Below are 15,257 nucleotides of genomic sequence, written 5' to 3'. Positions count from 1 at the left end.
CAGCTCTTCTGAAGTCAGTGGATTTATCAGATTTCTCAGCCACGGGGCCTCTTGGAGATGAAGGCTGGGTTGCAAGTGAGAAAGGACCCACGTGTGGCATCTCCGCGGTGCCCCATGTCCACAAACCTTCACGGGCTATGTGGCCTCTCTAGGCTTCTGTGTCTCCCTTGCAGCAGGGGGCGTGGAGCACTGATGCTAAGCCACCACTCTAATATCTGACTTCTCTGGCCCTGGGAGGAAAACAGAAGGGCATGGATGCAACTCTGCTAGCCGGAGAGTGGGAATCAAAGTTTCCTGACAGTGCTGGACAGCGAGAGGGGGCGCCCAGGGTTCCAGGGGCTGGAGGAGCACTGAAAAGCCCCGGGGAGCATTTGCAACATATGGATTCCCAGGCCGCTCCTTGACTTCACGCCTGTGCGTGTGTGTGCATGTGTGTGTGTGTGCGCGTGTGTGCATAAGATGCTGAACCTCTTTTTTTGCATTTGTTACAAATCTGAATATCTCAGAAACTTTGAGGTGCAGTTAGGTGGTTTAGGAAGCTCTCCAGAACTCTCCTCCAAACCAATCCGTCCTCCAAACAGTGGTGGAGTGGGGACAAAATGCCGAGGTCCCCGCACCAACTTCAGGGTCCTAGAGGGAGCCACGTTTCCCCGACACCCCCCTCCAGCAGGCCTTCCCAGCACCCAGTGAGTAGCCTCCTGCCAGCTCGTGCCCAGGTGTGCTGGCTCTGCCTACTGAGGCTGCTCAGCAAAGGGAGGCTCTGGAAGGCTCTCCCCTCTCCCAGGCTCCATTCCTGAAGCCACTCTCCCACTTCCGGCCTCTCACTGGACAGGCTCAGGCCTTGTCCCTCCAGACCAGCTGCCTATCACGGTAAAGCTGTCTCTCTCCTACTCAGGAAGCTTTAATGGCTCCCAGGTACCCAAAGAAAAGAAACCAAATTGCTCAGTGGGACCATCCAGCCTTCCCCACTCGGGCCCCAAGCCTTCTCTGTCTTTTGGCACCCCCTCTTTCTGGGGACCCTGAGCTCCAGTCTTGGCACAACCTTGCTCCCTCCCTTCCTCTGCTGTGTGTGCTCTCGCCCCAACGGAATGCTGTCTGCAGCCCATCTCCAGGGGCCCCAATCCTGCCCACCCTCCCAAGGCAGTGCCCCAGGGCACAGCGTGGGCTCATGGAAGGCACTCAGTAAACGCCGCCTTGCAGAGCTCCCAGACTACTCGGAGCTCTAAATTTCAGTCCAAACTCACAATCCATTGTCCTCTAATTGCTTGGCATGTACATCTTTTCTCCTCTGCAGGAGGGAAAGCCCCAAGGGGCAGCAGGGTCCTCGGCCTCTCCTCACTTCCACCTGCCAAGCAGCGCCTAGCACAGGGCCATGCTCCTGGTGGGTGCTCAGGAAACACTTACGAATTGAATTAAAAACCTCCTCTCAGGCCCTGAGCAGTCCCAGCTGTCGGATGCCAGCTGTCAGGGCTGCTGGGAGAAGCCAAATGCATATTCATTTCAGATCCCTGGGTCGCCCTGCCTTGAAGGGCCTCCTGGACCGCGCAAAACCACGTGGGTGCCAGGACATGAATCTGCTTCTGCTCTTACTGGTTAGGGTTTTCAGTCTTCTGGGCTCCCCCTACGCAGCTTCCAGGGGTGCTGCCCTTTTTCGGGGTGGGGCTCTGTGAACGGGGAGTGGTGAGGGAACTATGGAAGTCTCACGTGCGGAGAAGTATGTGAATCGTTTGGACAAACTGCACCCACCCCTCTCCTGGGGGCACGAAGTAGTGATCCCAAATCCCCCTCTTCAAGTACAGCCAGGCCTTGGCAGGGAGCGGACCAACAACCTCCAGGGATGTTCCTGCTACTCTCACACTTGGCTTCCGTTCATTGGGGTTTGTCAGTCTCCCCATGTGGCCAGCCTGGTGCTAAGCTATGCAGCTGGGGTGCTTGGGGCAGTGCATCATGGGTCAGTGGTCCACCAGACCAGGGCAGACGGGGGTGGAGACAGATCAGAAGGGGCCAAGCAGAGAGACTTGCCGCTCTGGAGGGAAGAGTGCCGGCAAGGATAGCCACAGCCGTGGAGCGATCACCACACATTTCCTATGCGGACGCAGGGTGCTCGGGGCTTTGCAGGCAGCACCCATGCTATGCAGAAGCAGCCCGAGGATAAAGGCACTACTGGCATCCCAGGGTTGAGCTGAAGCACAGAGAAGGGAAATGAATTGCCCAAGGTTACACAGTTCAGGCAGGACGGTGGGGTTTGGCTAGGGCTTCAGACTGACAGCAGCTGTGGGGCCTTGTATGATGGAGAACAAGTAAAACAGGGAGAAAATCGTGCCCTTGGCTCACCTAGGAGTGATTTGATCCCACGTAGGAACTGTCTGCATTGCCCTCCTCCACCCCGAGGCCGCTCAGACTCTGCTTGAACACTTCTGCGGCCAGAAGCTCACTACCTTTTGGGACAGTTCCTACCACCGGGGGTCGGGGAGGCCTGGTGGGCCCTCCTCGAGCTGCTGCCAGAGGCCACAGGGGAAGCGCAGGCCAGCCCTAGAGCCATCACTGACCTTTTCCTTCCCAGCTCAGTCCAGTGGGGCTGAAGCTAATCACGAGGGTAGGTTCTCATTTCTCAGGCAGGCTTTGCACTGAGCCCACGGCCTCACCCCACACCCCCCTACAACAGGCCAGAAGTCTGTGCTTCAGTTTTCGAAAAATAAAGTTGTCACTGTTGTTGCTCGCCCTGAAAACCGGCTGGGCCACTTTCAGACGGTACCCACTGCCGCAACAGACAAAGGGATGTATGGGGGGGGGGGAGGTCAAGGAATGCCTGTGGTGGGGGACGCTGTCTGTAGGCACATTGGCATTTGATTCTTTAATATTTAAGCCACATCTGGAGGCGCAGAAAGATACAAGTTCAAGGAAGCCACAGATGATAAAAATAAGGGGCTGAAATCTTTATCCCCCACTACGAATCCCATGGAATTAGAAACCATGTCAGTAGTTGAATAAACGTGCTGAGTTAGCAGTGCCATGTTGAAGAAACATCTCTGGAACACACTGCGAAACTCCTCTTTCTGACTCAGCCTCCTCACACAAGCAAACCCTGCATGTGTGCGGGTGGGGCTGCTACCCTGGCCCAGCTTCCTCTTCTGTACCTGCACCCATCTCTGTGAGAGGGTGTGGCAGACTCTGCTGGCTCCTACCCATTATCCCTCCCCTCTTCTACTTCACGAACCAAAGTACAGGGTTTTTTTCATGGCATATATGAAATCCCCTTTCCCAGCCTGCCTTGCAGCTAGGGGACCCAGTTCTGGCCAATGAGACATACACTGGGGAGGAGCCTTTGGGAAACCTTTTGCATTTTTGATAAAAGCGACAGATGCAGCGGGACTTACTTTGCTTGATTGTGGATGTGATGCATGGAGCTGTGGCAGTCATTTTATAACCATGAGAGAAGAGAATCTGACATTGTTATGCTGCCAAACCTCAGACTCTGTGGTCTGCAAAAAACTCAAGCTGCATTTGTTGAAGCCACTAAAGTCAAATGTATTTCTAACTGACAGGATAGTCACTGCAACTGAGGTTCAGAGAGATTAAGTGGTTTCCTAAGGGCATACTGTAAGGATCCAGGCAGAGCTGAAATGGAATCGGATACTGCTTTCCACATAAAAGCAATGCTTTCCAATCTAAAGGCAGATCTCCTATGTGGTGACACCTATAGGGCCACTCACTGCCCTGCCTCACATGGCCCCCTGAGGCTCTAGCACCGATGCCGGAATCTCCTGTGGGAACAGCCCAATCTTGGCCTTAGGTGATAGGGACTGAGGAGGACAACACCACTCCCGCCCTTGTGAGGCTCTAGTTTTCCCTAAGATTGGTGTGGAATCCACACAAGATTCAGTGGCTGGAGCACGGGCCTTGGAGTCAGACCTCTCCCTGGCCACACAACCCCAAGGAAGCCTGTTTACCTCGGTGTCCTCTTCCATAAGAGAGTGCTAGCAACACTTACGTGAGAGCACCTGTGCAATGCTGTCTCGACCAATAAGTGAGATCATCCTTGTGATGTGTCTGGCACACGGTGAGCACTCAGTGAATGGTAGTTGTCATCATGGCTGGAGAGACAGGCTTCTGTCATCTTCCCTCCTATTTGGGAGTATGGAATCAGGAGCCGGAGCGGATCTGCCACAAATGCAGGCCATGTCCTGCCCATAGCCCCTTGCTCTCCTCACTGCAGTGACCGTGGCCTCACTTCCAACGGCCAGTACCTGCACCTGCCATCTGAGGGGTTTCTTGGACCGTGGCGCCCACTCTGCCCACCCATGTGGCCAGCCAAGGAGAGCTGGGGAATTAAAGATCCCTGCACACATTCCCACCCAAAGACTGGTGGGAATTGGTGTATAAATACCCCAGTTCCTTCACCCCTTGGGTGGATGACCCTGAGTGTGATCCACATCGGGTCTAGGGTTCCCAGTGGGACTAAGGGCCACTCACAGGGGAAGTTAGTCTGCCTGATAACACACCCTTTATTGATTTCTTTCCCTCCTGTCATACTTCCTCACTTTCCAATCATGTTTCCTGGGGTCACTATCTAAAAAAACCACTTGCACTCAAATGTTTGTCTAGAGTCTGTTTCTGGGAGCATTCAAAATAAGGCACTAACTTTCAGAGCCTGAAGTTAGGCCAGTGGCCATCACATTTTTGTGCACATGAATCTTCTAGAGATCTTGTTAAAATGCAGTGGGGTACAGTCTGAGTGACATGACTCAGTCTGGGGTGGGGCTCAAGACTGCATTTCTAACAAGCACACTGATAATGCTGACACACTGGTCCCAGATACACACTTTAGTCAGGGTTTCGACTCCAGTGCTGTTGACCCTGCTCAGACACAGGGGAGAGCAATGTGGCATAGAGCAGCCTGGGAGAGCTTGCTAGAAGAAGAGGGGGGGAGCGTAATGCTAAGTCTTGAAGCCTGGGGAGGACTGTGGGGGGTGAGCAGCAGGAGGAGGGCTTTTCCAGGGAGGAGGGAAACTGGGGGTTGCTGGGGTCTGAAGCCATGCCCAGAGTGAGAAGGATGTCAGAGGGACTCATCTGCCTGTGACTGGGGCCTGCGGGCTGTACCGGCTGGAGGTTCTGAAGAACAGCGGTGCAAGGAAGGCCTGCTCCGTTCTCCAACCACATTCTCCCCCTTCTCATCCCTAACTCGGAAGGAAAATTCAGACTCCTGGCTTCCCAAAGTCTTCCCTCCTTACTACCCTTCATCTCCCCTCCCTTACACATCTGGATTCTGTGTCCCCTCCGTGGAGCCCTTTCTGGTCTTTCTAGATCACAGTCAGCTTGCTCTTTTTTTTTGTTTTTTTAAGACTTTATTTATTTATTTGAGAGAGAGAGAGAGCATGAGCAGGAGGAGGGGCAGAGGGAGAGGGAGAAGCACATTCCCCGCTGAACAGCGAGCCCGACGCAGGGTTCCATCCCAGGACCCCGAGATCATGACCCAAGCCAAAGGCAAACACTTAACACACTGAGTCACCCAGGCGTCCCAGCTTGCTCTTCTGAAATGTGACAGATGTATGGTCTAAATTGCACATTTGACCATTTTATATTTTTATTGTCCTGTGACTATTTCACATATGAATAACCAGATTTTACTGTAGCAATGGACCCTGCGGTCAATCACACTCACATCATTGTTTCATCATTCATAATACTTGGATTATTTATAATCACAGCATATAAAGATCTCACACATAGGATTTTCATTATAGAATTAAGAAAGAGGTCCAGAAAGGTCAGGTGGCTTGTCCCAAGTCGTCCAGCTGGTTGGTGTCATCACTACAGGCTGGAAGTGCGATAAGTGGCTGGAGTGGAGCGTTTGGCATCACGTTGCCTTTTCTGGGCTGAACACAGCCTTGGGCACACCAGACTCACTTGCTTTGCGCCCACTCAGCCGCCGGGGGAGGAAGCCACTTGCCTGGTGCCCCCTGGTGGTCTAGTTGAGAACACTGCAAATGCCTTTGATCAAAACACATTTGAATCATAATAAACTGGGGCCCTGAGAGATTTCATCCCCCTGAATTTCAGCCCTTTTCTCTTTACAACAAGTATTTTCATGAATAATTGAAGAATTAAGGAATCACACTGCTTTCTGCCATCATCACCCAGGGTTGCCTGTCTTCGCTGGGACATGGCAGCCCACCATTCAGTAATGACTCCCTATAGGAGTTAAGAGTCACTTGCAGGAAACATGGGGACACCGCCCCACCTAGGCCAGTGTGGGCAGTCTAGGGGAGGCAAAGGCCTGAGCGGGAGGATTTTGAGATGTCTCTGTGGGAAGAGGAGTGAAGAGTCTCTAGATAGAAGCAAGGGAGGTGGACGGGGGCCAAGGCCTGGTGTGAAAGAGGAGAGGCAAGAACAGAGGGTGCCTCTCTGGCACTTGCTCTCTGGATTTAAGGCGTTTCTGACTTCCCTCTGGGAACTCTGGTGTTCCCTTCTGCACGAAGTACTCGCAGCCCCAGCCCTCCTATCTGTGGCACTGTCTGAGAGGCTGCCAGATCCGCTTTCTGGCAGGACGGGGATCCTGCAGAGGGAGGAGCTGGAGAAACCCCACACGTGGGTGGGCTGCGGATGCCTGGTTTCTGGTCCCCACTCTGTCACAAGGAAACCTGCAACTCCTTCCACTCAGATCACAGATTCCATGATCACAGATCACTGGTGAAACTGTCAGCTGTAGAGCCAAGTGTGGCCGGCAGACACATGACTGTGTGTGAACAGCCAGCCAGAAATGATCTGTAATGCCTAGAGGTGAGCCTTGCCCTCCTCTGCTGCCCATCACTCCCTCTATGCTTTCACCACTGGGGAGCGTGCCCCTTAACAAACTCTCCCACCTCTGACACTCTAAGGACCCTTGGGCTTGTCCCTGAAGTGAGGAGAACCAGTGAACAAGAGAGAGGAAAGCTTGGGGCATCTGGGTGGCTCTGTTAGTTAAGCACACAAATCTTGATTTTGGCTCAGATCTTGATCTCAGGGTCGTGTGATGGAGCTGCTCTTTGGGCTCAGCGGGGAGTCTGTCTGAGATTCTCTTTCTCTCTCTCTCCCTCTGCCCGTCCCCCTCCTCTCTCTCTCTTTCTCTCAAGTAAATACGTAAATCTTAAAGGAAGAGAGAGAGAGAGGAAAGCCCTGTCTCAAAGCCTCATTGTGTGTTTTCCACACACCCTTGACCCTAACACAGAGCCTAGGGTTCCTTGTGGTCCCTTGGCCCTATTGACATTTGGGGCCAGATAATTCTCTGCTGTGGGGCTGTCCTGTGCATTGTAGGGTGTTTAGTAGCTTCCTGGCCCCTACCTACTAGATGCCAGTGGAGTCTCCAGACAAAGTCAAATGTCTGAGGGGCAAAATTGCTGTCAGTTAAGAGCCAGTACCCTAAAAAGACAGATGAATAGTTCTTTTTAGGAAATACGGGGAAAGAAGGAAGATCTGTCATTCATTTCCCCAAGAGAGAAAGCAAAAATTGAGGCCAAGGCAAGATGCAGAGTGAGGACTGGTGGGACACCCCCGCCCCCCCGCCATGCCTCAAACACTGTTGAAGGCTTCTCCTCCCTGCCATGCAAGAGTCATAGGGTTGCCCATTTCTCAGTGTTATGGATTGAACTGTGTTCCTCCCAAAAGATGTTGAAGTCCTAACCCCCACCCAGTACCCATGAATGCGACCTTATTTGAAATAGGGTCTTTGTAGAGATAATCGAGTTTAAGATGAGGTCATATGACTGGTGTCCTTATCAAAGGGGGAAATTTGGACACAGAGGCGCATACAGGGAAGGTGACGTGACACTATCTACGAGCCAGGGAATTAGTCTAAGGCTCCCAGAAATGAGGAGAGAGGCCTGGAACAGATTCTGCTTCACAGCCCTCAGTAGGAATCAACCTTGCCAACACCCTGATCTTGGACTTCTAGCCCCAGAACCGTAAGACAATAAATTCCTGTTGTGTAAGCTCCCCAGTTTGTGGTACTTTGTCACAGAGGTCCCAAGCTAACGTACTCAGTAAGAAGAAGGACAGCAGGACCAGAGAGCTGGAGGTGTGCAGGGATCTGGCTTGTGACCCCACCACCAGAAGCACAGACACACGAAGGTGACAGGTGCTGGGGTAGAAGACGCACATGCTGACAGGACCCAGGCTCACCGCATAGAGACAAACGCCAACAATGGGCCCAGAGGACAGACAAGTGAAAATACATCATATCTCTAAAATGAAACGCTTTGATTGCACCAATCACGAGAAGTTGTAAAACTACCCTGAAGAATTAACAGCCTCTGTACATGCTAACTACATCCATCATAAATTCGTCTTTAGTTTCTGTTATCATATCACTGTCTCTGGGGACCCCTGGCTTGTCATCATTTGCCCTTTATAATTTATTCATCTTGTTCTTGCCTGCATCCTTTCTACTTATCATTCATCTTTACAGTTGTACATAAAATTGGATGGATACTTCCATAGCACGGTTGTCAGGAGGGAGATGGGCCTCATCAGGGAAGCCCAGGAAAGCTGGTGCAGGTCCCACTAGAGTCTCTGACGGTGTCAAGGTGGAGGTAGGGTGGACAGAGGGAGAACAAGGGAGGGCATGAAGGAGAGAGGAGGAGAAGGGAGAGCCAGAAGAGGCAAGTGAGAAGGATAAATAAAGAAAGGATGGACAACGAAAGGGGAAAAGAGGAAGAGAAAAATGACCAAAAGGGAGAGAACAGAGGAGGAAACAGGCATAGAGAGAAAAGGGAGAAAGAGAAAGAATGGAAGACAAGATGGGACTTGGGCAAAGGAAAGAGGGACAAAGACAGAGGAAGCATCCGAAGCCTGCGGGGAGTGGGGGGCGGGCTAGAAATCCAATTAGGATTGTTTTGTTTTGTTTTTTAATTTTCCATTTTAACATCTTTCCTGGTATACTCAAAGAAGGTCACACTGAATTTCCATAGAAATGACTGGTCCTCAGTTGCAGGGACCTGCGTCTGGAGGTGTGATAGCGGTGATGCTGCATGTCTGCTGGGCTGAACCCAGGGCTGGGGGTGGGAGACAGACAGAGAGGAGTGTGTTGGTTTGCTTTGTATTCTCAGGTTGCCAGAGTGAGGGCACAAAAGCCAATCTTTAACTAGTGAATTGGAACTTTAATGTTTACCAAGCAGATACAGCTCCCACTCTCCCCACCCCCTCCTCCCCCTGCCAGCTCCCTCTCCTCCCCTCTTCTCTGTCTGCTCCCTCTTCTGGCTGCTTCCACAGGCCTCCTGCTAACTGAATCTAGCTCTTCCCCCTTAGCGGCCCTGGTGAGAAGCCCTTTCTGCTGTCAGAGGAGCAAAGTGCTGGCCACTATTGGCTATGTTGCTTGGTTTTCCTAATCGAGTCTCTCCCCAGAGGCCCTACATTTCTAACTTTGGAAGCAGATGGGGTCTTCTGGAAGACAATTGCCTGCTAAGTCCCAAAGACATGGGGGCTGGGACTAAGTAGCAGGGACTTATTTTAAGGAACAGAATTCTTCCAAGAGGCCTCCCGTGCACACTCAGGCCCCAGGGAACTCTCCAAGTGGACCTCTCCGGCCCAGCTCACAGCTCCTGACCTGTCATGCATGCCTTGTGTCCCAGCTGATTCTCGGACCAGTGCGCTCATCTCACATACCTGTCTTCCTCCCAACTCTCTATTCCCAGTCTGCCTATATCCTGAACAAAACCCTTGAGCAACTCCTATACCCCACAATCGTCTGGGTCCCCCGAAAGCAACTGGTAGTGCTGAAAAAGAGAGATGGGTATCCTGGTGCTGGTCCTGGCTTGGCCATTTGTTAATTGTGTGACTTTGGACAAATTGCTTAATCTAAGACTAGATCTCTCCATGTGTGGGGGATGATCCTAATAACTTCCTCATAGGGTAGTTGTGAAGATAAAATGAGGTAATGGAGGTAACATGCTTGCTTCGTGCCCATCGGATAGTAAGTGCTTAATAAATATTAGTTGTTATAATAGAGCAACTGTCCACCCTACCCATTTTATAATAACCTGCTGTCTTGTAGTGTTGATATTTTTGTGCATGTGTGTGGCTTCTGTTTCTAACTTGATGGAAACCTCCAAGAGGGGTAGGGATGAGTTTTTCTAAACACCGTATCTGCCAAGGTTAGCACTGTGCCCAGCACACACTCAGGAAATGCATGTAGATGGATTGAGAAACTGTTCCATGTTGACTGTCCCCTACAAATAGGGGAACAAATGTTGGATATAGAAGAGGGTGGGCTGAAGAGGGGCAGGGGGCCAGGAAAGAGAGATCAAGAGTGTGAGGAAGACATAGAGATGGAGAGTTTAGAAAAGTGGAATCACTCTGACTAGATCCTGGCAGAAGATACTGCTCAAAAGGACCCTGATGAGCTTTTGTGGTTTAGCAATCTCATTCTAACCAAGTCGTGCCAAACTCAAAAACAATCCATTTGTGACACTGGTCCAAGGATGATTCCATCAGCCATCCCAGGGACTCTGGTTAGGCTGGTACCCGGGGATACTGACCACTGACTTGTAAAAACAGCTGTGGAATGGTTTCTGAGTTTCCACTTACCCCAAGAGAAATGCCATCTCTCTTCTCAGTCGCCAAATGAGAACCCATATTGTGGGGCATCTCTAGTTCTGCCTCTGCTGTTTTGTTGTTGTTTTTGGTGATGGTAGTGTGCGTGTGTGTGCATCAACAATGATACTGTTTTCCTTGCTGCCGACAGGCTAGCTCTGGAACTTGCTGGGAAACAAAATGGGTTGCCTGCACTATTTTCTCCCCTCTTTTTCTTTTCAGTGAGAAAGTGGAGGGCTGGTTTTAATGGATTGATTTTAATGGATTTTGAAGTCTGGAAAAGTGCCTAAATTGCTGAGGTTACCAGTTTTCTAGGTGCTTTTTTCAATTGCTTTCTCCTTAGTCAGACACAGAGTGCACTCACTGGGGCACCTAATGTGGTCACCCCAAACAAGAAGAGGTCTCTCTCTGCCTCCCCCAACCAAACAGGTGGCCAGGAGCACAGTCTCAGCTGGTGGAAATACCCACTATTTGGTTGGGTGACAGCATTTTGCTTGGTCCTGTCCCTGCATTAGCTAGCTTCACGCTTTCTCCGATCTCAAAGGAGAGAACAAACCAACGATAATAACACCAGTTCTGCTTTCTGGAATCCACTTTAAAGCATAATTTTATTTGGTCATTTTGTTTTTCATTTGTTTCCATGTGAGTTTGTGTGGGGACAATGTGCCCTGGGAAGTTTGAGCTTCAATCTTGTCTTTTCTCTCTGTCCCTACCCCCTGTAGGCTGTGCCTTCCCTGAGAATTGTGATGAGGTCTTTGAGGCCACGAGTCTCCCTGTGAGGCCTTTGAAGAAAAGACAGGCATTCCAGGCACTGCAAGGGGACTCCAGGCTGTGTTTTAGCCCCACCATTGGCTTCTTCTCACCCCTCCCATCTCTCAACATATATTCACGTTTCTTTTTGTCCTTTCTCCCAAACTTGCCCAACTTGTCTTTGTGATTTCAGAAAAATGCCACTGGATCTCCCAGTATGAAGGATTAGCACAGATTATGGGGAACAGTGTTAATTATCGGTGGAAGGGGGGCTGGCGCGTCGCTCCAATGTGCTCCTGATTTCCCCTGGGCCTTTCTGCCTGGTAATAAGCCTGCTTTAATCTGGCAGGCCCCTTGGTGAAATCAGCACCACGGACAGTGGTATTGATTGCTTCTGAGAAACCATCACAGCTGCTCAACCAAATTACCTTTGATATGTGACCTTTAATGTAATTACTGCAACATCAAAGTATTTCTATAAATTATTAAAGAACTAATACACTCCATCATTTAGCTATTCTATTATATGTAAAATAAACAACCACAAGTTAATGTTAGATCCTGAACAATCCATACTTGCTACTAAAATTCTCCCAGGCCCCAGCCTCTCCCCCTTCAAAATCCTGAGCCTCTCCCTCCCACCTTCTCTTTCTGTTTCCCCATCTAATTCCCAGCTTTTAGCTGTCACGAAACTCGCCGGCAATCTCTTTCAGACTGATGAAGGGCCTCCCAAAACAATGTGGTATTTTCTATTCCATTTGGGTGGCTCTAGAATATCTATCACAATCTCCCCCAAAACAAAGTACCATAAACACTTTATTAATCAGCACAAACCTTTCTCAGAAGCCTTTGATTATCTTACAATATGGCTTTATGCCTCACACATAACATGGGGCGATGTGGAGCATATTTCTGCCATCTTACAGAGGGCACCCAGAAAGTAATTACTATAATATATGTGCGTGTAGCCGCGCCACTAAAAAACCAACTGGGGAATGGCCACCGTGCCAGAGCTGGGCTCCACACAAAACCTGTGCGGCTCACGATTTCCATACATTTGCATCCGCGGGTATGTTATTAAGATGACTCAGCCCCGTGCTTTGCAATCACAAGTACCAAAATACAATACAAAGGCTGTCTTAATGGAAGGAAGGCCCACCCCTCCCCTAAACGGGTAAAGAGGGATCTCTGATGCAAAGGAAAGCTGCCCCGACCCAGGGTTGCATTTTCTGTCTACCTGGTTAACCTTTCCCGCTGTGGGGCAGAAATGGAAACGTGTGTTTACATACGGGTTTGCTCGGTAGGAATGTAAACATGCATGTGTAAACACCGGTGAGCATACATACCGAATACACGTGCTCCCCTGCAGTGTCCGTTGTATAAGCTTAACCACAGTATATTTGTAAATTCTTTAAATAATGCCCACAAACACTCACATCTTTCCATTTATCTTTAGATACTCGGTGAGCCGTATATCTACCCCCCCCCCATCTCTCTGAACCCACAGGAGAGACCGCGCAGACCCTTGACCCGAGGAACACTTCTTATTTTATGGTGATGAACTAGCCTCGATAATAGCCATGGCTGATATCACACCCAGTTAGGGGGGCCATAAATAATTCTCTTCTCCCCCGCGCAGAAGCTATAAACCAGGGCTGAGGCGCGATAGTTTATCAAAGACGAGGACTGGCTCCTTAAATAAACCGCGGTGATCTCACTTGCGGCGCCGAGCTTGGGCGAGGAGGCGCCCCCTCCCGCCCCGGCCCCCGCCCCCGCCCCCGCCCCCGCCCCAGGAACAGTCAGTGTCCGACGTCGATCGGCGGGCGATCGGGCAGCCTCGCTACCTGGGGCCCCGTGGGGCCGGCGGAGGCAGCTCCGGGCGCCGGGGACGCAGAACACCCTGCGTCCCCGCCCCGGCTGCCCGCGCGGGCAGTTCGCGGAGCAGGGACCCGATCGGAGGCGTCCGGAAGGCCAGGGGAGGAGCCGCGCCCGAGCTCTGCGGCCGTGGCCGAGTTCGCCCCCCGCACGGGATTCCGTCGGGCTTGGACGGCGGAACGCGGAGGCCGCGGGACGAGCTCGGAGCCAGGCGCCCACACGCCCTCGTCCCGGCCCCGCGCCTCCCGGCTTCTGGGGGCGCGGGGGGCGGCGCGCGACCTCCCGAGCCGAGGCAGGCGCGCGCCCGGGCCCGCGATCCCCCCCGCCGGCCGCGTCGCAGCCCAGCCTCCCGAAGTCGCCCCCTGTCGGCGCGTCCGTCGCTCGCGCCTCGGCGGGCGCCACTTACCCCGGGCAGAGTCTTCTGCTCGTGCAGCGCGCTCTGGGCCTTCAGCGCTGACTCACGCTCGCAGTAGGTGAGGAAAGCGCAGCCTGGGGAAGGAAGCAAGCGCCAAGAAGGGTCAGTGGGGCGCCCCTGGGCCGCCGACGCGCCCTCTCGCCCGCCCTCCAGTCTCGGCTCCTCCCCGCTCTGGGTCCCTCTCCCCACCTCTCTGTCTCTCCTGTGCACTCCACTGGAGCTTTCTTGCCTCTCCGTTTTCCTGTCTGTCTGCTTTTTGTCCCTCGCGTTGCTTTTCTATTTTGCTCACTCGCCGAAGTCTTCCCCCCCTCCTGCATCTTCCCCCCCCACCACCACCACGCCCCCTCTCCCCGCGGGTCCCTTCCTGTCCCTGTGCCCTGGTGCCTCGGCCTTCTCCCTCCCTCCTTCCCTCCCTTCCTCCCCCCTGGGTGTTGTTCTGTCTCAGCTCCAGCCCCAATACCTCCCGGAAGGGGCAGCTTCCAGCCCTCACCCTCAGCCCCTCTAGTCACATTGGACCATGAACTCGTTCTGGCCCCTTAGGAGTGCTGCCGGCTGCTCCATCAGGGATGATGGAAGGACACTCCAGACCTGCCCCTGCCGAATAAGTCTCCATCTGTAGGGAGGACCCCAGGCCTGTATGTACTAATAAAGTGAATGGGGCTGTCCATGTGTCCCCTGCCATCCCATGTGCAGTGATATCTCCACACCCCTCAGTCAGAAGGCTTCTTGGGCATATCCAGCCCACCAATGCTCAACACTGGACCTGAGGCCCACTCTTGCTCTGCCTCTAATTCCCTGGGCAACCCTGGCAAATCCTGTCTCCTCTGCGGCCTCAGTCTCCTCATGTGTGCACTGAAAGGGCTGACCCAGTGGGCTCCAGGGTCACTCCAGTGTACCTTTCCCCTTAAGTGACTCTGACCATGCCTTACCAGGGAATCTGGATTTTACAGAGCAATGTACCTAACTCAAGGGGTGACTCTTAATGCTGGCCCTTCAGGCATGGTGACAAAGCAAAGAGCATGCTTGCTAGTGGGAGAGTCTCTGGCAATTCCTGCAAACTGCCCATTGTCAGGGGCTTCTTCCTCTGCCTGCAGATAGGGCTGAGCCTGGAAGACCCAGGCCATAGGGTATGTCAAAAAGCCAGCTTTGGCCAACAGAAGGCTTGAGTCTCCAGGGGAACCCTGCAGGCTGGCCCCCTCCCTTTTTTCCCCAGGCTTCTTTCCCTCCACTGCCCCTCTTCCTTTGTTCTCAGGGTCTTCTCACCTGGTATGCCTTCTCGCCCCATTTTCCAATCTTCCAATCCCACCCATCTTTCAAGAATCTGATCAAGTTCCACTGACTCCAGGCAGCCCTTCTTGACTGCTCTAGTCCATCCCAAGCCAACCTCACTTTTTGGCCACCCATTCTCATGGCCATTTGTTAACTACTTTCCAAGTGCCCACTCTGTGCCAGGCTCTGTGGCCCAGGCCCTCTTCCTGTGAGGGCTGCAGGCTGGCGGTGCCTACACCAACCCTTGTTACCGGGCTTTCTCTGGCTTCTTGCTCCCGGAAGAACAGAGTGCTCCCAGCATCCCCCACAGTCCCTTTGTCCTCCACCACCCAGTGCCGGGGGGGGGGGGGGGGGGGGGGAGCTCTTCTCACTCTCAGTATAG

General features: G+C 52.5%; 1 protein-coding gene across 13 annotated transcripts in view; it reads right to left on the bottom strand.

Annotated features, from left to right (window-relative positions):
- Positions 1-15,257, bottom strand: part of CELF4 (CUGBP Elav-like family member 4) — a 293,166-nt gene that overhangs the window by 201,775 nt on the left and 76,134 nt on the right. For all 13 annotated transcript variants that reach the window (XM_040632567.1, XM_040632570.1, XM_040632569.1 and 10 more), the window contains exon 2: positions 13,598-13,680. In XM_040632567.1, the coding sequence (XP_040488501.1) occupies positions 13,598-13,680 (83 nt within the window). The remainder of the gene's footprint in view (positions 1-13,597; positions 13,681-15,257) is intronic.

Source organism: Ursus maritimus, unplaced genomic scaffold, assembly GCF_017311325.1.
Source record: "Ursus maritimus isolate PB19 unplaced genomic scaffold, ASM1731132v1 scaffold_18, whole genome shotgun sequence".
Taxonomy (NCBI): Eukaryota; Metazoa; Chordata; class Mammalia; order Carnivora; family Ursidae; genus Ursus; species Ursus maritimus.
This window is presented reverse-complemented; position numbering and strand designations above follow the sequence as displayed.